This window comes from Antechinus flavipes, chromosome 3, assembly GCF_016432865.1.
Source record: "Antechinus flavipes isolate AdamAnt ecotype Samford, QLD, Australia chromosome 3, AdamAnt_v2, whole genome shotgun sequence".
NCBI lineage: Eukaryota > Metazoa > Chordata > Mammalia > Dasyuromorphia > Dasyuridae > Antechinus > Antechinus flavipes.
Window position 1 is genome coordinate 66968049 of NC_067400.1, and position 23901 is coordinate 66991949.

The 23901-nt window shown below is 37.3% G+C and overlaps 1 protein-coding gene across 5 annotated transcripts in view; it reads right to left on the reverse strand.

The window, feature by feature from the left end:
- Nucleotides 1–23901, reverse strand: part of SMARCAL1 (SWI/SNF related, matrix associated, actin dependent regulator of chromatin, subfamily a like 1) — an 86956-nt gene that overhangs the window by 32670 nt on the left and 30385 nt on the right. For 4 of the 5 annotated variants that reach the window (XR_007951669.1, XM_051983581.1, XM_051983578.1 and 1 more), the window contains exons 7-9: nt 19565–19715; nt 17046–17204; nt 9301–9366 (exon numbers count right to left, since the gene is read on the reverse strand). Coding sequence is in view for 4 of the 5 variants with exons in the window: in XM_051983581.1 (XP_051839541.1) it covers nt 9301–9366; nt 17046–17204; nt 19565–19715 (376 nt within the window). In the remaining variant the exon portion in view is untranslated. The remainder of the gene's footprint in view (nt 1–9300; nt 9367–17045; nt 17205–19564; nt 19716–23901) is intronic. The other variant, XM_051983579.1, reaches the window with a different exon arrangement.

Consider the following 23901-nt stretch of genomic DNA (forward strand, 5'->3'; position numbering starts at 1 on the left):
TACACCTCAGCATTAGCCTTACATTAGCAACACCATCTTTTAAAAGCTGTTATATGTAGAATGAGCCCCATGTTGGGGCTATGGATAACATAGGAATTTTTTTTTCCCTAATTTTTTAAAAAGTATATGGGAAGTTGAGATGGAGGGGAAAAAACCCAAATGCTTGTTAATTGAAAACAATTAAAAAATAAAAGTTGCTGCTAAATAATCCTCACAACTTGGGAAATCAAATTCACTCAAGGAAATCAGACCTTGATACTCCACCTGCTACCAACAGGGACTCAAAAAAGAAGAAACTTTCTACTAAAAGAGGTCTAGAGAATAATAGCTTCAGGGAAAAGATGTAGCGGGAGATTTTGGTAGCTTTGGTGACAGTTTGTTAAGAATTTAAGACCTTGAGTAAATATCAGTACAGTAAGAAAATTACACACAACAAATCACCAGAAAGGGGAAAGAATGGGGGGCTTCAAATGAAAAAGATGCTTCCATAAACTAAACAAATAAGCCTGAAACACAGAGAGAGAAGGGAGACAAAAAGGGGCCTTTATAAATACCTGATCCTGAAAAAATGCACTTTTGTCCTCTTGGGAACTGCTAAAACCTAATTCCATTATGACAGGAGAGCTATGAATTTCTCCAGCTATAATTTCCCATAGTTAAATTATCCAGGCCTGGTAATTTCCTGCATGGTTTAAGACAGCCTCATTAACATAACAATGAGCTTCTTCAATGACATCTGTAGTGGCTGCTTGCCTGGCTTTCCACCTATTTCAATGAAAAGGGGAAAGCTGGAAAAGTCTGTTATCAGTGGGAGAAAATCTGCCTATCACCCAGGACCTATTCATGTTCCAGCTGGCTCCTGGGTCCGGCGTCAGGTGATGGGGATTAATGGCAGGCCTTGCTGTCAGATATTTATAGGTTCCTGTTAAGACTGAGTCAGTCTTCTCTTTGGCTACTCAGGCTGGAATGGGATGGGATCCTTAACTGCTAGAAAGGTCAGAAGATATTTGGAAGGGAGAGAGAGCAGAAGCTACATTACTTTAAAAGAAAAAACAAAGCCTGCTAATGGATAGTTCTGAAGAAAAGCTTGAGCCCCCAGCGGGCTGAGTGCAGAGAGATCTCAGCATGTGGTTTACATCCCTGTCACCATCATCTAAAAGCTGTTGCTAAATTGCCATCTGAGTGTGGTGCTATACAAAGAAATTTATATATATTCCCTGACCTCCAAAAGCTTCCAATTTAGGGAAATACCAATATTTAAATGACAAAGAAAGACAAGGGAGAGGGGATTTCATGAGGGTTAAGAACTTTCAGTGTGGGAAGTCTCACTGTGGATGGGGATTCCCCACCTCTTCTGCAATGAGATGACCAAATGTGCCAGAAAATGACATTTCTTGTTGCACCTGGACTCTCATAAAACCAACTCTGGCAATGACTTTTTAGAATTTATTTTTATTAATTTATTTTGTTTTGAACTTAATGAGCCCCAAATAAATAGGTAAATACAGTAAGATAGAAAAAGAGGATTGGATTATAGAGGAAATTGCAGATCTATGGAATCCTGCCAAGTTCTTTGTCTGTCTCTCTAAAAAAGAACATGTGGGCCATCCTTCCATTTAGCTGCAATTTCCTTCTGGCTTTTGGCTTCCTTTGTGTGGAGAAAATTCCAGATGGAGACAACTCGGTCCGTCTACCAACAGGTCCACTTATGGTCACTAAACAAGGACTTCACATTTAATCAGCTAAGGAAATCTAAAGACTGTGATGGTTATTTTCCTCTGTTCCCTTTTCTGCTACCCTGTCACTCTCACTGGAAAAGGGCTGCAAAGTTAAGAGAGCCACCATTTTGGATTTCTTTGTTTTTGCTTCAAGGATGGCCACTGCCAAAGGATACGGCACCAATTAGTTGACCTGTTGTTGATGAGCACTAATTTGAGCTGGTGTCAAAAAGCTATCAGTGTCTTTCTAAGACCATATAGTCAAAATTCTTTACATTAAAAAAATTTTTTTTCAAATTTTTACAAAATTCATTACAAAATCAGAGCTTGCTCTCCAATGACACAGGCTAAAGAACTCAGGGGTCACCTCAACACTATTATGTAGCATCAGAGGATTTTGTGGATACCACCAACAGATATTAAATTGATAATTTAATTAATTACAATAGGGTCAACTTCATTATTTTAATGGAGGGAAATAGTGGTACAAGTAATTCATCAACATTCACCATCTAAGAATAATTTATAATTATTTTGCTTTAGAATATATGATGTAAATAAATGAAACAAAAGTCCATGGATTTCCCTTTCTTATTAGATTAGGCTAATAGTAAAACATACTTCCAGGTATGTAGCAAAAGCCTGTAATACCTGCTACCAGAGAGGCTGTGGCCTAGTGGATCTCTTAAGCTCAGTAGTTCTGAGTCACAATGGATTAAGATAATCAGGTATCTAAATTAATTCCAATATCAATACGGTTAGCTCCTAGGAGGAGGAAAGTGGAGTGCATGCATCAAATTGTCCAAGGAACAAATAAGCCTAGGTGAGAAGTAGAACAGATTTAAAGTTTCAAATCAATCAGTAGTAGGATTGGAACCACCAGTAGTTCTTGCACATTTCTAGCATGGTAGAGATAGGGAGACAGACAGTCTTTATTTAAAAAACAAAACCCCAAACAAATTTCCCTCCTTGGGCACATATGTCAATTAAATGGCAGAGGAATGTAAGGAAGGTGGTATGGAAGTAAAATACATAATAAAAAAGAACACAGCTTGAAACTTAAAATTTTATTAGAGCTATCTAGAGTGAATAACCTACAATCAAATAATCAAAAAGCCAGATGTAGTTACATGATAGAAAAACATATTTCAAGTGAACGTACTGTGATATAAAATGTAATGGAAGAGATCCTACCTCTCCCAAAAATCAACTCCTCTACCTCCCTTTGCTCTGCTATCTCAGAGATATTATTCCCAGTAATTTCCTCTTCAATATTAAAGTATGGATTTTTCTAGTCCATCCTATCAGTGATCTTTATGAAAACCTTTATTTTTGTTTTTTAAATTATTCCTATTTATTTTGTTAAATATGTTAAAATTACATGTAAAAAATTTGTAACCATCATTTTTTAAACTTTTGAGTTCAAAGTTCTTTCTTTCCCTCCTGCTCCTCCCCACTCCCCGAGAAAACAAGCATTTTGACTTCTATTATACATGTATGCCAAACATACTTCTATATTAGTTAGGATACAAAGGAAAACACAAACAAAAGAAAATAATAAAAATAAAGTTAAAAGTGTGGTGTTATACAAATTGCTTTGTACTAACACAAACAAGATAGCAATTTAGCAACAGCTTTATTCAGAATAGTTAAACATTTCAAGTTCCATTCCAAAGTGCTTCTTCAATGAGAAAGAGAAAGAGGAAAAGAACCTAAAGACCCCGAGCCTAGAATGATAGAAACTCTCCCAGTCTGAGACAAATACAAATTAATACTAACTACTTTACAGGGGATACAGAGAAAAATGATGGCTGCAAAGAAAGGATGTAAGACCCGAAAGACAACCCTAAGTTTGTAAATGTTTCACAGGAACTAACCACAGTGATGGAGATTGGTGGACAAGAACTGATGCAGGAGATCAAAGAACCATTAATAATGAAGCTATACAAGCATAGCAAACCTGAGCACATGCATGCTAATAATGCAAGAGAAACTTAAGAAACTAAGAAAGCAGACAAAGAAGATTCACCTTATAGGAAGAACTGGATAAGGTCGTATCCTAAAATATGGAACCAGGGAAAAACTGGGAGGTGAGGGGAAGGAAGAAGAAAAACTGTGTATGGATGGGAGGAAAATCTCATCATGGATATAAAGGAGGTATTAAAAAAAGTCTTATTCCAGTATAGTCCTAAAACGTTCCTTCTTCCCATCCTCACATGTTGTCAAGTTTGTAAAGACAAATATAGGCTCTTATAAGCTTCTAGAAAAAACTGGAGAATATTTAAGGATAAGTTTAAGGATAACCTGGCTCCTGGGATTCTGACCAAGAAAGGGCTAGCTAACTAAAGCTCAGAGAAATGGGCTTATGACTAAATACTAGGCTAAACTGATTTATCTTACCTTACAAGGGTCAGCAAAAACCATGAACATCATTTTGAGAGCAACAAAGACTCAGAAGGTCAATTCAATTCAAAAGACATTATTAAGTGCCTGATGAGGTGAGGTGCAGTGATGGTGAGGAAATGAAGTCAAAACCCAAAGAGAGAAGTAAAAACCTGCAAGAAGCTTCTGCCCTGCTAGGGGTAAGGATTATGGATGTAGTCAGGTAAGTAGATACAGAGGGTCGGAAAAGGCTTGAGGACTCAGGGACACCTGAGCTGACCCTCAAGCAAAGGTAAGGACCAGAAGAGACAGAGGTGAGACAAGTGATGCAATAGTGACTTTGGGACACAGGTATGTGGCTAGTTTGGCTTACACAAAAACCTGAATGGGGACAACATGAAACTCGCTGAGAGGTAGGTGGGAGTCAGACTATGGAGACTTAAAGGTCACGTTAGAGATTGCATCTTTTAGCCTAGGGACAGCAGGCAACTACTAAAGGAAGGGACCTCGTCAGATTGGTGCTTTAGGAATATTAACATGGTCCCTGTTTGGAAAAGAAATTGGAAGCAGGGAGCACAACAAGGAGGTTATTGGAGAAATTCACATGATATAGAACAAAATCAGTTTGTAGATTAGACAAAATAGCTGCAAACTAACTATAAGGTATATGTGGGATTTTATAAGTTCAAGTTATTGAGATGTAATACTGAAAATAGCATCCCACTCCCTCAAGCAGCTGAAATCTCCACTGGGCTGTAAGGGTACAAATTGTTCTACACACATCTCTCATTTCAGAGACAGGGTGGTACCCTGTAAAGTGTGATGGACTTGGAGTCAGAAGGTCTGGCTTTAAATTTGTAGCTATGTGACTTTGGGTCAGGTTATTTAATCTTCCTAGGATTCAGTTACCCTTATTTGTAAAATGAGATTGGGGCTCTCCAATTCCAAATCTATGATCATCAAGAAAGAAGCCTTTAAGGGGGATGATACCCATTTTACAAATGGCAAAACTGAAGCTCAGACAGGCTAATGACTTGTCTAGGGTTACAAAGCTCTAAGTCAAGGAGGTCTCAAGCCCAGTTCCCCCCTTAATCCAAGTATAGCATTGACCAAAATGTGGGCAGGGTAAGAAGGAGGCAACCTAAAAAGCAAGACATGTCACTTTGAAAAGAGAATTCAAAGTCTGTTAATTTTTTAAATTATTGTTTATTATTATAAGACAGTAGGAAAATAGTAATAGTTAAGTTGATGTTTAAAAAGTTATAGAAAATTTACATAATGTTATGCTACCTCCAAATCTTGTTAATTTTTTAAAATTAATTTTTTTAAGTAACAAAAATTCCTTTTCTCCCACATCTCCTAGCATCAACGGGGGAAAAATAGAATTTTATGACAAATATGCACAGTCAAGCAAAACAAATTCCCACATTGGCTGTGTCCAAAAAATATATGCCTTAATCTCTGCACTCCAAGTCCTTCCAATCTACTCTAAAAGGGACAATAAAATGTCAACTTCACACTAGAAATCACATAAATGAAGAGAGAAAGCAAAGAACAATTAACACTTAAGGACAGAGAAACAGAGCAATGGGGGCCTACGCAGATGTATCAATAACATTTATTTCAAAAGCTCTGACTTGCCCTAATAAAAAGAAAAGTTATTGACGATTAAAAAATAAAACCCAGCAATTGCCTATAAAATACAAACAGACTAAGGCATGGTCTGTGGTTTACCATGCCCATGCAAATATAAGAAAAGCAGAGGATGGGGTTATCACATCATCATCAGACAAAGTCATTTCACAGCAAAAACACTAAGAGATGCTTCAGAAAGGCAAAAACAAAAACATGCCAATTCTGAACGTATATATCCCAAACAACATGGGGAATAATACACTGGGGCAGAGATTTGAAGTAGATGGAAATATAATTGAATATAGTCTCCACAATAGCCAATAGGTAACATTTCTAGCTCATTAAGGTCTGGAAAGCACTTCACATATTGTATCCAATTTCACCTTCCTAACCATCCTTCAAAGTGGGTGCTACTATTATGGCATTTTACGGAAGAGGAAATGGAAATACTCATAGCACCCAGCCACCCGTTGTTCGGAGGCTCAAATTACTATGGCTTTATGATACATAATTAATAAAGAAACTGTATAGTTGAAAATGACTTAACAAGTTGACATAGGAATGTAATGAAATTCTATTTTGCTGTGTGCTTTAGGAAATGAAGGGGAAAGTTTCAGAAGAACCTGAGAAGATTTGTATAAACTGACACTAAATGACATGAGCAGAAAAAGGTGAAAAACATATAACAACAACAATATTGTAAAGATAAACAATTCGGAAAAACTTAGGAACTCTGATCAATGCAATGACTGACAATGAAGACAATAAAGATCTTATAGAAGGTAGGTGAGTAAGACTGATTGACTCAAAAGTGCAGATTTTTTTTTAAGTGGCCAATATGAAAATTTTTTACTTGAATATGCATTTTTATTACAAGGATTTTTTTTTCTTCTTTTTCAATGTGAGGGTGGGCTGTAAAGAGGGAAGTGATTTTTGTTGAATGAAAAAATAAAATTTAATTTTTAAAAAGAAGTGAGCAAAACTTTGACATAGACTAGTATATTTTATGGCCTGATCAACATTGTATATAAGATCTCCATATTTATCTAATTCAAGAGAAAAGGATTTTGGGAACTGAAATTATTCACAGGTTTTAGTGAAATGTAGCTAATGTAATCTATCCTTTAGGACTCTGACATTTTCTATGGAGATGGTCATCACTCATGACCCTGACATAATCTCTCTCGGGTGTGACTTAAATTTACACCTCCTGCCCCTCACCATACAGCAGTTGGTCTTGACTTTGAGTACCCAGTACCATGACACACAAAACCAGACAGCTAATCACATAGCATCAGGATGGGTCTTTAGGGGGAACTTAGTGCTATGCTTGATTAGGGCGTCCTTCTCCCTTGCCTTCTCAATCCAAGAATATCCAGACGCCTCTCAAGAAAATCAAGACCGAAAAAAGCACAAAAGATGAGTCTGGCCAAGAGGAGAGAGATAATCCAAGCTACAACCCAGAAAAGTGTGTTTGAAAGCAAAGGTGAAGATACGAGGGAGATTGATTTCGAGAAACCCTCATAACTGGCAGCAACATAATTCACAGGACGTATTCGTGGATCCTATTTAAAAGTACTCATCTATCAGTGTCCCATACCCAAACCAGAACCATATATATGAATTAGCAGTTAAGAGATTAGTTGTAACAGTGTCGCTCTGAAAAACATTCAACTACTACCAGATATTAAAAATTCAAACGCTACTTTAAAGGGTAGGGATCACAACCGTATATTCTGGAGAAAGCAATATGCGGCACCGTTTAGGCTAACAAGGAGATGTCACCATTAATAAGGGCAATGCGAAGAAGGTTTCATATTATAACTTTAATGATGTAATTTATCTATTATGCCGTTTCTTTTGTCTAAACAATCAAGCCAGGCAAATTTAATTTTAGTTATAGCTGTAATATTAGAACCACAGTACCCTGTTCCAGCCAGATTTTTCTAAAAAGGCATATTAAGTGCTTTCCAAAGAAGGATCATCACCCTGGGAAAAATGCTTCATTTAAACATGCCCATAATGGTTATGGACATATAAATATTTATAAGAAATAAGAAATGGGAATCAAGGTTTTTTTCATTGAAGAATTTTTTTATTTTTATTTTTTAATTTACAGCATAAAAATAATCTAGCCTTGTAAGATGGATGATGTGACTTTCTATTCCAGAGGACAGCTTTTAAAAAGCACTTTAAGGGGAAAAATTTAAATCAGTTTAACCAATATTTAGGGTGTCATCTGGCTTCCCAATTTTTGTTTTACACAAAATATAAGCCTTCTCTCAAGCAGCAAAAACTGAATTTTTACCCCCAAAAGTAGTTGTAAAATGAAATCTGTCTTAACAAAATGGAAACCAATTGTGGGTACAATTTACAACATAAACATGTTTGGAAACATTATGGCTGGGAAGTAAAGAATTCATCACACAACCTGAATTTCTTTTGTTACAAAAATGAAATTAAAAAAATTCACCCCCAAAAGACTCGGGGACCTTTGGTCCATTCCAAGGGAGGCAAACCTATATTATTTCTTAGGGTGCATCATCACACTGACGCAACATCACCGGTTATCCTCCTTGTTAGGAGGACAGCTCTCTAGACAGTGGCTCCACAGACAAGTCACTCAGGAAACAAATTTAGCTTAGAATAGATGGAAACAGAGAGGACGCTCTTCCCTGGAACACTCAGGCCGGGGCCAAGGTATACTCTGTCCCACCAAGGGCCAGTCTGGAGACTGCTGTCCCTTCTGGAGGGGCATAACCCACTAACTCTATCCTTTCCCCCAGAGAGGAGCAGGCAAAGCTGAATTCTAATTTGGCTAAAAAAAAATGAGAAATGAGACGTACCTAAAGCACCTTCCACAGCTTAAGTGCTATATTAATGCCAGCTATTATCATCATTGTGTTGTGTCATGATGACAATGACAATGATAATAACTGTAATTATTGTTGTAATTTCTGTTAGCCATAACAACAACAGTGTTAACAATAGACATAGTGATTACTATCGAGCTTTAGGAGAAGCAGAAATTCAGAGAAGAAAAGGCTGAGGGTGAAAGCTGGTCTCTGGTAATCCCTGGCTGGATGACCACAAGCCATACCTTCCTTTCTCCGCACCTCAATGACCTCGCTTGTAAAATGGGAATAAAATTCATGGGAAGTCCCTCGTAGGGCCTGGTGAGACTCAGAGGAAAAGGAAGAGGAGCCGCTTTGCAATGCCAAGGGCAGCTGTTTGTTAATTGGTGACTCTATGACCCCCGCCACTTGATGGGGGGCCCGATCAGCCGCGGGCTGCTAGCAAGGAAGGAAGGAGGGACTGTCTCCCCTAACGGCCGAGCCCTCCTCCAACATGTCACGGAATGGTCTGGAGAACCTGCTGTAAGCGGGAAGTGGGAGCCTCTGGCCCGCCCCCTCCACTTACCTGTGAGGGGAGAGGCGGCAAGAGGACCGAGGGGCCAAATACACACGAGGGGCCACGTCAGGCCTCAGAGCCGCCGGCCCGCCCGCCCTCCAGGGGCGTCTCAGGGATGACCCAGCCCCCTGCGGGATCGGGGGCACGTACTCACTTTGAGCAGAGGCATGGCGGCTCGGCAGCGGGCCGTCTTCACGTTCTTCAGGAAATGGGACTCGTCCTGAAAGCAGCAAGCAGAATTCCCCAGTTTGCACACAAACGTCCCCTTGTCCGATCTCACAACAAACCTGGAAGGTGGGGGAGTGGGCGGGCTCTAGCACCCCCCCAGAACCCCCTGCCCAAGCCCGAGGAAGACAAGGCTCACTCAGCAAGGTCAAATGCCCTCCTCCGGATGGCCCTGGCAGACAGTGCGAGAGCCGGGGCGGCTCAGCTCAGGGTCGCCTCCCTCCCACAGCGGGGGCTCTTTCCTGGCACTGCCCCAGGTGAGAGTTCACAGGAGCAGCATCCAGAGTGCTTGAAAGGGTGCAAAGCACCTTTACACGCTTTCCTCCATCAGATCCTTGCAACGACACCGTAGATTAGAACTGTGACTATCCCCAACTTACAGAGGAGGAAACTGAGGCAGAGTCCAAGGTCACGGGTCATAAGGACCAGTAGCAGGTCCTCTGATGCCAGGCTAGTGCTCTTTCCATAATACTATACTGCCTTCCCAGAGGCAGTATTAATTTTACATATTATATCTATAAATGCATATGTGTTACACATATATTATGTTATATATAAAATTATATGTTAATTATATATTATATTAACATAATCATTACATATTTATGTTAATATAATTATATATTTGTATATATGTATAATATAAAAATATATATAACATTATGATACATTATACATATACATTATATTATATATGCAATCATCTGTGTCATATATTAAACACATTATGTTATATATGTAATTATATATAACATCTATAATGTAATATGATTATTAATTATTAAACATAACACACACATATTGCAGCATGTATGTTATATATAATTATATATTGCACACATATTACATTATGCGTATGTTATATCTATAAAATTAGATATATGCCACACACATATGTGCCACATATATGATATTATAGGTTATATAGAAATATATTATGCATATATTATATGTATGTTATATAAAATTATATGTAACATTAAATATATATTATGTGTATTACATTCTATTACATATTATATTATATATAACATATTTACACATACATTAAACACACACACATATGTATGTAAAATTATATCTCTCAAGAAACAGGCCTAATACTTAGAAAGCCAATGAAGGCTATTCTCTTCATCCCTTGAATAAGGGATGCCATTTGACCAGAGTTAGCAGTCTGGAGGGTTCGGGCTGCTCTCCATGATACTGCTGCTCTCAGTTCTGGGCCTGGCATCCAGCAGGCACTTCATAAATATTTAATGATCAGCTCACTGTTACCACAACAGCAACAGCAAATAAAGGTTTACTGGCTAACTCACTATGCTGTTGGAACTCTTCTCAGGAATGACTTCCGGAGTCCACAGCACAGTCTTTCCAACATCCTCAATGATGGTGACTCTTTGGGGGAGTGGATTTAATTAATTGTTGGTAACAATAGCTACAAGCTATTCAAAGTCAAGAATAGTGACTAAGAGAGCTGAAGAGATCAGCTAATTCAAATTTTAAAAGGGGAGCAGAGTACAATGCACCCCATAACTGTAGGGTTGGTCAACTAACTCTGAGGCTTTCTCACACAGTTCTAAGAAAAGTCTGAGAAATAGCAGTCCATTGACTACTTTGAAGCTGAAAATTCAAAATACTCGTCCATTTTTTTGTTTGTTTTTAAAGAGTAATAATGTCATCATCATATGTTCTTGGTGATTTTTTTTTTAATGCCTTCTCACCCAAAGCACACAGTAGTCTCCTTGAGGGTAAGGATGTAGTATTTTTCAAATTATCACTTATAGTGCTGAACACAAGAAAAAAGTGATTAGAAGTTTAGTAGCCCAAAGGAGGTTTAATCAAATCATCTTGGACAAATAAGGAACAATTGTCTGGGTCAGAGAAGTAAATAATATTCATCATTCTTCACCTAATGAACTGAGAAACTAATCATTAGATGAAGTCCGTAAATCATCACTTCCAAAAGACAACAGTAAATGATTATAGCTAGTTAGTGTTTGACAAGCAAAGATTTAAGCTTTGAGGATAAAAATTTACTATTTGGTAAAAATGTTGGAAAACTGGAAGACAGTCTGGCAGAAATTGGGTATGGACCAATATCTTCCACCATTTACCAAAATAAGATTCAGGTGGAGATGTAACCTAGATAGATATAAAGGGAGATAAGTAAATTAAAAGAATATGGAACATATTACTATCAGACTTATGGATAGGAGAAGAATTAATGAATAAACAAGAGATAGAGAGCATTGTAAGTTGTAAAATATCATTTTGATTATATTAAAGTAAAAAGATTTTCTACAAGATTAGAAGGAAAGCAAAAGATTGGGGAAAAAGCTTTATAAACAGTTTCTTGGATAAAGATCTCATACATCAAATATATAGAGAACTTTGTCAAATTTACAAACATAAGAGGCATTCTGCATTTGATAAATGGGAAAGGGATATGAACAGGTAGTTTTTTGATGAAAATATAAAAGCTATATAAAGAAATATGAAAAAAATGCTCTAAATCATTACTGATTAGAGAAAAGCATATTAAAACAACTTCGAGATATCATCCCACATCCAATAGATTGGCTTAGATGATAGAAGGGGAAAATAACAAAGGCTGGAAAGGATATGGAAAAACTAGGATATTAATACACTGTTCAGGGAATTGTGAATTGCTCCAATTATTTTGGAGAACAATCTAGAATTATGCTCCAAGAGTTAAAAAACTATGTTTTTTACCCAGCAATCTCACCATTAGGTTTGTTCCTCAAGATGATAAGCGAAAAAGGGAAAGACCCTATAAATTCTAAAATATTTATAGCAGTTCTCTTTGTAGTGATAAAGAACTGGAAATTGAGGGGACACCCATCAATGAGGGAATAGACGAACAAGCTGTGGCATATGATTATGATGGAATACAGCTGAAATGGTGAGCAAGTTGACTTTGGGACCTGCATGAAATAATAGAGTGAAATAAGAGAATATTGTGTATGGTAACAGCAATATTGTTCAAAGAATAACTGTGAATTACTAAGTTATTCTGACTATCATAAATATTCAAATCAACAAAAGGAAGGAAAATGCCATCCACTTCCAAAGAAAGGACTGATAATCAGAAGTATAGACAGTATGATTTTACACACACATACACACACACACACACACACACACACACACACCCTTCCATACCAAATGGTGACCTCTCTAGTGTGCGGTGAGGAGGGAGGATGGGAGATGGTTAGAAATGTAAAATGTAATCAAAAATAAATAAATAAAATTTAAAAAAAAAAGAAAAAGAAAAAGAAAAAACTAGTATTCAGAAACTAAAGCAAGGAGTAAAAAATCTTTTCAGTTATTTGACTCAGTGTCTACTGTTAAGTAGAAGAGAGAATGGGCGGGTAAACATGGGAACCTGCATAAAAGTTACTTTATTCATACAATGGAAAGGCTTGGGCCAGGCTTAGAGGAGCATATGTGAACATTCTGAGGTTTAATTCCTCCCTTTTCTACTATGCTTCACTGTTACCTAATGCAAGATCTGATTCTATTCAATGTTAGCTCTATTTCCCTTCCCTCTGCTTCTGGAGAGCCCTGGAGAGAGAGCTGATATCAGCAGAAATGCCTTAAAAAGACAAGACAGCCAGGTGCAGTTTTATCCATGGAATACAGTTTATCTCGAGGCTATATATTTTGAGTGCAAGAAAATGTGTCTTTCCTTTAAAGGAAGGAAAACAAGCAGATCCCAGGCCCAAAACAAACAGCAAATAAAAACCAGACACAGCTGTCACCTCCTTTCATGAATGTGCTGATTAAAGAAGAAAAGAAAAACCCAAACCCTGACAATCTAAGGAGGAGACAGCTGTCCTGATGATGATGGATCCCGTCTATGGTCAAAGAAGTCCCTTTGGATAGAAATGCCCCATATTAGCTGGGAAAATAGACTGAAGGAGTAGGAAGAACATAGTATCTATAATCAGGAGGACTAGAATTCAAATCCAATTTCTGCTATAACTTTGAGTGGGTTGTTTAATTAACTTTATGTCTCTGACTTTCTGCTCCCTGATTTTATTTTATACTTTAAAATTTCTTTAAAAAATTATTTACTTGGTATTTTATTTTCCCCAATTATTTGTATGAACAATTTTTAACATTCATTTCTAAAAATTTTTAGTTCCAAATTTTCTCCCTCTGTTCCATCTCCCATCACTGAGAAGGCCCGCAATTTGTCATAGGGAATACATGTGTAGTCCTGTAAAATATATCTCCATATTAATTATATTGAGAAAAGGCAAAGACAAAGTTTAAAAAAGTATGCTTCAATTTGCATTCAGACTTCATCAGTTTTTCCTCTGGAGTGGGATGGCATTTTTCATCATAAGTTCTTCATAATTGTCTTGGATCATTGCATTGCTGACAAGAGTTAAATCATTCACTGTCGACCATCTTACAATATTTCCATTGTGTACAATGTTCTATTGGTTCTTTTCATTTCACTTTATATCAGTTCATATCAGTCTTTCCAGGCAGCATTCTGCTTGTCATTTCTTATAGCACAATAGTATTCTAGCACAATCATATGCCACAATTTGTGCAGTCATTCCCAATTGATGGGCATCCTGTAAATTTCCAATTCTTTGCCACCACAAAAAAAGCTAAGATATAGTAAATGATCTCTCAGAACCTAAGCAGTATTCTTTATATCTAATCATCAAGAACATCTTCAATCACAAAATGAAAAATCTTTTCTTAAAAAATCAACATACCATATAAACATCACCTTACTCTTGGATATAATATTTCTGTGAAATTAAAAGAGGACAGAAGTTGTTTTGTTTAATTAACATGGAAAATGAGACAGAGACAAAGACAAAGACAAAGACAAAGGCCTGCTTGAAATCTCACATGTAGATCAGTGGCTGAACCACTAGCAATTAAAAGAGAGAGGAGTCTTTCAGTCTCTATCCAAAAGTAAGTATCTCCACCATGCTTTAGATTCTTAAACCAAGTCATCTATCTGCTTAAAATAAATGGAAAAAAATTTTCTTTAATTCAAAATAAAAATGAATGTGTATCAAATTAGGAACTGTTCTAAAGGCTAAACACTAATGAATTACTTGTCTAGCCTTGGAAAATCATAAGAATCTTATGCTTGCTTTTGCAAAGATAGATAGATTCCATGTGTGACCTGATATTTGTGCACAAAATAAATTGTAAACTAAAGGAGATCTCAGTACTCTCTTCTGTAGTCTTCCCAACATGTTTAGCACAATTCTCAATGAACAGGAAGAGCAATCAATGTACAATTTGTACAACCACATGAAGGATAAATTTTTATCAATATTCCCAAAATAAAAGTTTAAAAAAATCTCACTAATGTATTTTGGGTTTTGTGTAAGATTTATCAAATGATATTTGGAATGAAAATTATGGGCATCCAATGTCATTAACAGGATGACAGAGACAAGAAGAAATGGCTCTGTTCAATTTTACAACTTTTGTTATGGAAGAGCAGGAACCTACATATCATGATATTCATTCATGAAATGATGGAGCTGAACCCACTGAGGAATAGCTAAACAAACTGTGGCAGTTGCAATATATTGTATCACAAAAAAGGACAGCTCCAGAGGAAAGTGGGAAGATATTTATGAACTGATGCAGAACGAACTGAGCAAATTCAGAAGAAGTTATAAAATATCACTATGAAGGAAAATAACTTTGAAAGACTTTAGAACTCTGATAAATGCAATGATAAACCATAAATCCAGAGGACATATCATCCACCTGCTGCCAGAAAGGTGATGAACTAAAATTACAGAATGAGACAGTTTTGGACATGGCCAACGTGGGATTTTGTTTCCACTTGGTTATGCAAATTTATCATAAGATTGTGCTTTTTATGAAGGGGATGTGGAAAAAGTGGAACCCTAATGAATTGTTGGTGGAGTTGTGAACTGATCCAACTATTCTACAGAGTAATTTGGAACTATGACCAAAGGGCAATCAAACTGTTTAGTGCATAGTCTTTAATCCAGCAATATCAATGCTAGATCTTATCCCAAAGAAACCAGATCACAAAAAAGGGGAATAATCCTATCTGAACGAAAACATTTTTAGCTGTTTTCTGTGGTGGCAAAGAATCAGAAACTGAGAGGATGCCAATCAATTGGCAAATGATTAAACAAATTGTGGTATATGAATATAATGGAATGCCATTTTGCTATAAGACATGACAAACAGGATGCTCACAGAAAAACTTACATAAACTGATCAGAGTGAGGTGAGCAGAACCAGGAGAACAGTGTACCCATTAGTAGCAAAACTGTATGATGATAAATTATGACTGACTTAACTCTCCTCAACAATACAGTGATCCAAGTCAATTCCAAAAGACTCATGCTAGAAAACGTTGTCCACTTCAGAAGAATCTGAATGCAGATCTAAGCATACTGTTTTCATTTTTTTTTTATAATTGTTTTCTTCTGTTCTGTTTCTTCTTTCGTAACATGACTTATATGGAAATATGTTTTACATGACTGTACATATATAACCTATATCAAATTGCTTACCATATTAGAGAGAAGAAAAAAATTTAACACTCAAAATCTTATAAAAATGAATGTTAAAAATGTTTTTATATGTAATTGGAAAAAAATAAAAGTATTTTTTAAAAAAAGGAAAAAATCTATTGGTAGAAAAAAAAATTTTTTTTTGTAGAGGCTAAGAATTGTAAATCAAGGGGACGTCCATCAATTGGGGAATGGCTGAACTAAGCTGTGGTATATGTTTGTGATGAAATACTATCATGTTATAAGAAATGATTAGCAGTATGCTTTTTTAAAAACCTAGAAAGAATTATATAAAATTATACAAAGAGAAATGTGCAGAATCAGGAGAACAATGTAGATGATAACAGGTATATTGTAGAAATATTCTAAGATGAAGAACCAAGAAGGATTTGGTTATTCTCAGCAATACAGTAATCCAAGATAATCCCAAAGAATTCGTGATGAAAAATGGCATCTGCGTCCAGAGAAAGAACTGATGTTGTCTGAACACAGATTGAAGCATATTTTTCTTCTCTTTCTTTTCCTTTCTTTCTTCCCTTCCTTCCTTGCTTGCTTGCTTCTTTCCTACCTTTTTTTTCCCCTCTTCTCTTCCTTTCTTTTTCAAGTCTTCTTGCACAAAATGACTAATATGGAAATGTTTTATATGACTATGCATGTATAACATATATTAGATTGTTTACTCTCTTGGGATATGAAATAGAAGGTGAGAGGGAAGAATGGAATTTGGAAGTTAAAACTTAAAAAAAAGAATGTTAAAAATATTTTAACATGTAATGGGAGAAATAAAAATTTTTTAAAAAGGAAATTAAGCAAATCAAATCTAACAGAAAATAGGGATAGCTTGAACAGACACCATCCTGACACCCAGGACTGAGGAGACACACTAGACAGTTGTAGGACAGGCTGCTGAAGCCTCTGGCCACTCTAGGATCCCTTCTATGGTGGCCTCTCCTTAAGGAAACAAGAGCCTCCATTCAGACTATAGAGGGAGGAGCCGCCCAGAGTCAAAACAGAGAAAAAAAATCCTGATTCTCCCACAGACAGTTAGGATGGTTCAAGAAGCTTTGAGTTCAGGAGAAGAAAAGGATCATAAAGACGCAAGAATACTTACAATAATAATTACTTGAAAAGAAGTTTTTAGTTGTTTTTTCAACCTGCTGAGAAGGTCAAAACTAATGATATTAATCAAGCCAGCTGTCAAACTGTCTTTCCCAGTCTCGACCACGTTGGTGCTATCTGGGCTGAGGGAAGGCAGCCAGTGGTGGAATGCCTGCATAGGAAAGGAGAGGTAAACCCAATTGAGACAATCCCTTCTAGGAGGTGCAATGCCCTGCAAGCGCAATCTGGTCATGTCATCTCCCTTTTCTATCCCCCACCCCCTCACTAATATTATCACTTCTTCCCTGCCGTCCACCATTTATCTATAAATTTCCCCTTTAAACAAGCCTGAAAGCCCATAAAAATTTCCCTGTAACTGGCACACCTCCTTTCTATTTCTCAAAATCAGTACTCTGACTTTATTATTGATGTTTGCTTTATCTCTGTTGCCTCTAAAACAACTGTGAGCCATGAAGTGGGCCATACGTGAAGCCATCTGCTTACAGCAGACATGCTCTCGTGTTTGCATCACCTGTCAAACCAATATGTAGAGCCAAAGGAAAGTCATCTGGGGGTCCTTCACGGGTCAAGGGGCAGGATATGTGTGCTCCCCGTGTCTTCCTGGTGCTAGCCAACATCCTGTGCTTTGCTTTGAATCCCCTCTTTCTCTCCCTATCTCTCCCCAAGTCTTTCTAAGTCTCCTGCCAGCAGGTATCATGAACAGATTTCAGAGGAGTCTGTTGAACTTGAATAAGACATAATTATTTCAGTATCCTTGGTTTCCTTTACAATCCTAGTTAAATTACACATTTGAAAACATCTGAGAAGTCCTGAGTCAGCATCAGCTGAACCCAAAGGGTGCAGGCGACAAAGGTGGTTCAGGACCCTTGCCATAGAACTTGTGACGGTCTGAAATGTTTTCAGCTTTTCCTCTGAAAAGCACCCTGATTCTTTCAGAGGACCGGTACTACATATGGCAATCTAACAAGCAACTAAAGAAATATGAAATGCGTAGCCACCAGAAGCACTGATTCAACTGACAGAGAGAAAGACAGAATGACCGATTATTTGGGTATACACTGGAAAGCTCTGCTTCCCTATCAGAGAAAAGCCTAGGTGAGTGCTTGTGTAGACATCAGTCAGCCCGGACAACACTGCTATCTTGATCAGGGATGTTCTTCCTTCCTTCTCGAAGAGGGCCATGACATCAGGAAGATGATCCGTAACATGCAAGTGAATTGGATTTAAGTAAGGGAAGGTGTGCAAGGTCACCTGTCTCACTTTCCCCTCCAGAGCCATCTGGATCCAATGGTCAGATATTGCTCACAGAGGACGTGACAAAGGATCAAACTGTTGGGAAGCCAAAATAATTATCAAAGGGCTGACTGAAGCCTCAGGGTTTTAATCCATACTTTCTTTTTCCTTATACTGAAGTGTGTTAATGAAGTAGTCCAGTCCTTCCTTGCTAGGCCATGGAAAAGTCTGGCAGAAGACTTAAATCCTTGGAAAAGTCTAGATTTTTTAAAATGGATTATTAGCTTTGTCCCCAATGGCAAGAAATGAGCACATCCATTTGAATGTAAGCCTCTGAAAGGCTGTTTTACTCCAGTTTGTATCTTGGGAAATCCCTGATGATTGATTAACTGATGATACAAGTTTCCTGTTTTGTTTCTCCTTTGTTCCCAGGAGAGGACCAGTGATATTTTGAGGGTGATGTCTTGACTTGAACATGAATTAGATATGAGTGGGGTAGAGTTGCACCTGGAGTTTAAGTCACCAGCCTCAGTCACTCCTTCAGTGATAGCAGCCCAGTGGCAAGACCAAGGTCAAGATGACTGGCTGTGGCCCAGGATGCAGTGGGTAACCTTGGTCTTTCTAAGTTAAGGTCAGATTGTTTGAGACCATGACCATTCAATGATCAATAATGAGATAAATTATGGCTCAATTTACCATCATAAAGATAATAATTTGGAATTGAGGAAGATTCTCAATTTCTAACAAGAACAGAAAACAATTACTATTTCCACTCATTCTAAGGCATCATAGGCATCAGATAAACTTTGGTTGGATCTGTTATAGATCACTCAAGGAAAGCCAGAATGATCTGGGTTTTAAGGTGGAGTCAAGCAGTTCCATTTAAAACACAGGCTTTTGAAAAAACCAGTTTTTCCAGAACTATATATCAAGAAATCAAAAAAGAAAACCATGAAGGACAAAAAGTAAATTTTTCCAGCTTCTTAATAATAAAAAATTAATTAATATAAATGCTATAAATATGGTATGAATAATATAAGTAAAGTGGATTTTCAGAGCCCAATTTCCTAAACTGATATAGACAGAACAAAGAGTGATAAACTTAAGATCGATAATCTAGATAAAACTATTCCCCTAAGCCAGTCAGAAGAGGACTTTATTCTTTCCTTAAAAGCCTTCAGGGAAGGGATTATACAACTTCGTTTTGTTACACATGTCACTGTCACCCAGTCCCTCCAGCTAGAATGTCTTCCTTACACACACACACAAAGAGTTAACCTGTTCCCAGGTGAACCGCACTGATGAAGGAGTAACAACTAATAGAGGCCATTCTTTCCGATAATACGCAGCAATACAGATGGCCTGAATCGTCTTCCCCAAGCCCATGTCATCTGCAAGAAGCAAACGGCCTCCATGGGATATGGCAAAACTACAAAAAGACAAAGTAAGGATTAGAACAGCCTCAACTTTCCAATGACTTTTATTATGTAATTAATCATCAAATATAATTTAACAAGAACCATTGTGCATAATAATAATAATAATGCCAAGAAAAACTAGCATTTACATAGCATTTTAAGATTTCAAAGTGCTTTTCAAATATCATTTTATTTGTTCTCAGGAGAGGACCAGTGACAGCTCAACAACTCTGAAAGGTAGGTGCTATTATTATTATCATTTTACCACTGAGGAAAATAAGGCAGACAGAAGTTAAGGAACTTGGCTAGGATTACACAACTAGTAAGGGTTTGAGGTTAGATTTAAACTCAGGTCTATCTACTTTACAAATAAATATGCATGGTATCTGGTCTACAGGAGCTTATAATTTAAGTTAATGTCAAGCTTAAATCAATTCACCTAAAATTAAGTTGCTTGTATAACCCCATCTCAAGAAGGGAAGAGAGTCTTGGGGAGTCCTATTTAACTCTCACAAAATGACAAAACCAAAACATACTAAAGTGAAACTATGAGATGAAATGTTTTAGGCAAAATGGTTTTAGAGTTATGATGCAGGCCAATTAGAACAGACTACTTATTCCCCAGAAAGAGAGGGACATGCAACTAGGGCATTAGTCCTTAACCTGGAATCCATGAACATGTATTTTGTCACCTATTTCAATGAAATTGTCTTCCTTTGTGATACTGTATATCTTATTTTTTAATGTGTTGATAACTATATTTTAGTCCCATGGGTTTCCTTTGTTATGTCATGTATTTTATTATGCTTTTTAAAATATCCTTCTGAGAAGGGATCTAAAGGTTTACCAGTCTGCCAGGAGCCATGATACCTAGAAAGGTTAGCAGCTAGGCTAGAAGCAGCTAGAAAGATGGATGAATATCTTTGTGCATGGCCCAACTCCCAAAGAATTCTACCAAATTGTATGTTTAACATTAGTAGAGCCACTCCTGCCTGGCGTATGTATGATTTACTTTTTTGTTCATCCTAGAATGAAGCATTTAGCTCCCTTTGTGCATCTCAATATAAAAATACACCATAGAAGATGTGGATCACAACATAGCATTTTCACCTTTTTGTTGTTGTTTGCTTGCTTCTTTTTTCTTTCTCATTTTTTCCCTTTTTGATCTGATTTTTCTTGTGCAACATGATAAATGTAATTAAATATATTTAATAATGCATATTTATTATTTTCATTTATTTTATTGCTTATATATATTTATTATTAATAACTACATATTTTAAAAAATTTAAGTATTTTTAAAAATACACTAATGAATGCAAATGGTGGCCTGAACCAGGATAGATGCACAAGTTTCTATTTTATGAGGCCTTAATTCTTACAATCACACTAAGGCAGGTACCTAGGAGGCTAGTGAGATGCTAGGGCACAAAGTCCTGCACCCTTCTTGCAGCTGAATCTATTCACAAAAACGATTTGTGTACTATCTCTTAAGTCCCATAGTCTGATTAGTTTAGTGGGATGCTTTGTCTATGTTCCTTGAAATTCCAACCCTAACTCACATAAACCAACCCTCTTGTTTCGGCATAAGACTATAACATAACAATCTGCAATTAACTTCCCAAGTGCCTTCCCCAAAATGTCATGATACCTAAGGCAAAACGAGAGCATTCTGAGAAGTATGTCTATCAGCGTATTCCATTAAAAAGTACTGACAGATGCCCAACAGCCAAAGAATTAACACCATAGATAGAGTGCCAGGCTTGGAATCTGGAAAATCTGAGTTCAAATTTGAGTTCAGACTCTTATGAGCTGTATGATGCTGCGCAGGTCACTTAATCTGCATCTGACTCAGTTTCCTTATCTGTAAAGTTGTTTAGTCATTTAGTCATGTCCAACTCTTCATGCCCCCGTTAGGGCTTTCTTGGCAAAGATAGTGGAATGACTTGGGCTTGCCCTTTCCTTCTCCAGATAATTTACAGATGAGGAAATTGAGAGGCAAAGAGAGCTAAGGGACTTGCCCAGGACCAAAGTGTTTGAAGCTGGATCTGAATTCAGGCCCTCCTGACTCCACGCCTGGCACTCTATCCACTGCTCCCCTAATTGCCCCACCTTTGTAAAATGGGGATAATAATAGCACCTACATCCTAGATTTGTTGTGAGGATCCGATGAGATAGATATTTTTTCATTTTCCTCAGTTACACATAAAAACATTTCTTTTTCTGGTTATACATGTACATTCATTTTTTTTTTTTTACACAATTTCCTTATGAATCATGTTGGGAGTGAAAACAAAACAAAAGGGAAAACCACAGAGGAAAAAAAAACAGAGGAAGAAGAAAAAAGGGAACATAGCATGGGTTGGATTTACATTTAGTGAGATAGTATTTTTAAGTTCTATGGATACAGATAAATGCCTGCCACTACTTTTACTACCTCTCAAAGGCAAACAGAACAGGTCTTTCATGTTGTTCTATTCCCCTTTGTATTCTCAGCAACGATAACAACTGATCACAGCCCAGGAAGAAGAGACAACTTTCTTCCTAGCACTCCCTGGGAACTCCCTACTCCTTTCCCCATCAAAGTGGAATCATGTTAGTAACTAACAATAGAAGGAAGCCAAAGATGCTCAAACATTATTTTGCTTCCTTTTTTTTCCTGCCAAGAAGACGGGTGGATGGGAAAGAACAAGAATGGCTAAGAGAGGGATGACACCAAAGTTAAATAAGAGAATAAAGAAGAGAAGACCAAGGCTGCCATTAAAAGTTCAATTCAGCTGAACTTAAAGGGCTGGTGAATGGGATTTCTTAATTCTTCTCAGTGACAAATGACTGACTGTGGTAAACAGGATGAGAGAAGGGTGAATATCGTTCTGGCTGCCACAGAGGGAAGACTGTGGCAGTGGCAAGCAGTAGGCTGGTAAACTTGGCTTTGATTCCATTGCTAGCCACATGCTAGAACATATATTACTAAAGGCACAGTTAGGGAACATCCAGTGGCATAGGCTGGCTAAATTAGGACATAATGTCAGTGACATTGGTCCTAGTTTTAATACCCATGAAGGCCATTTGCTTTTGCTTTAGAATCCTTGACCATGAAAAGCATGACCAATAGTCAAAAGCAATGCTTTCAAGTTGACAATCCACAGTAAAAGTATATCTTCATTCAAAATGGTACTTTTGGCCCAGGAAGAGTTAAAAAAGAGTGATCACTGTGAATGTGAAAAGACCACTAAGCATGAGTTCTATAAATGGCACAGAGCCAAGTCCTTTTTGCGTAATTTTCAATCTTTGGTGTGTGTGATAAAGTAGTATTTATTCATCTGCCATTTCTTGGATGGCAAAGGTTGTCCCTCAGAAGTAGAATCATCACAGCTGGCACTTAGAGAGACCATTAAGCCTTGCAAAGTGCTTTGCAAATATGGCTTTATTCCCTTAACAACCCTGGGAAGTAGATTCTGTTATTCTATTCTTCTCATACATCAAGAAACTAAAGCAGATGGAGGTGACATGCCTGGGCTTACAAAGTACGCAAAGCCAGATTTGAACTCGGGCCTCCCTGATTCAATTCCAGGCTGCAAGGCATCCAGTGCATCACCTACCTGGCCAGGAAGGTATTATCTTCTCACCTCCTCCAATCAGAATCTCCAATTTCTTCCAAATAAACCCAGCTTAATCACTGATTCTTTGAAAAGGCCTTTCTTCATTTGCACTTTATAACTGCTGGTACTGAACAGTCCCCTTTTTACATTCACTTTTTACATATTTTGAATAAATTTATATGTACATATACAGATTGTTTCTCCCTATAGAATGCAAACTCCCTGAGAACAAGAAGTATTATAAACAGAAAGCTGATATGGATGATTTATGCACATTTTAATAAAGTTGTTGGTAAAATCTCTTTTAGAAAAAATAAGGGGGGATTTGGACTAGATGGCAGATGAATTAGAAGGACTGGAAGCCAGTTGAACAGCTGGATCCAAAAGAAATCTTTACTAACTTGGTGTTTTCTGGAGGGCCTTGAGGAGAGGCTCTGAGGGATTTTTCTTGGCCCCGTACCATTAAACAATTTTTTTTCAGTTGCTTGCAGGATGAAGGTACAGATGATGGCATGCTTATCACAAGTCACAAAGCTAGGCAGGATGGCTGACGGTCCATGGTAGTCAGGAACTAAAACAATCTTGGAATATTCTT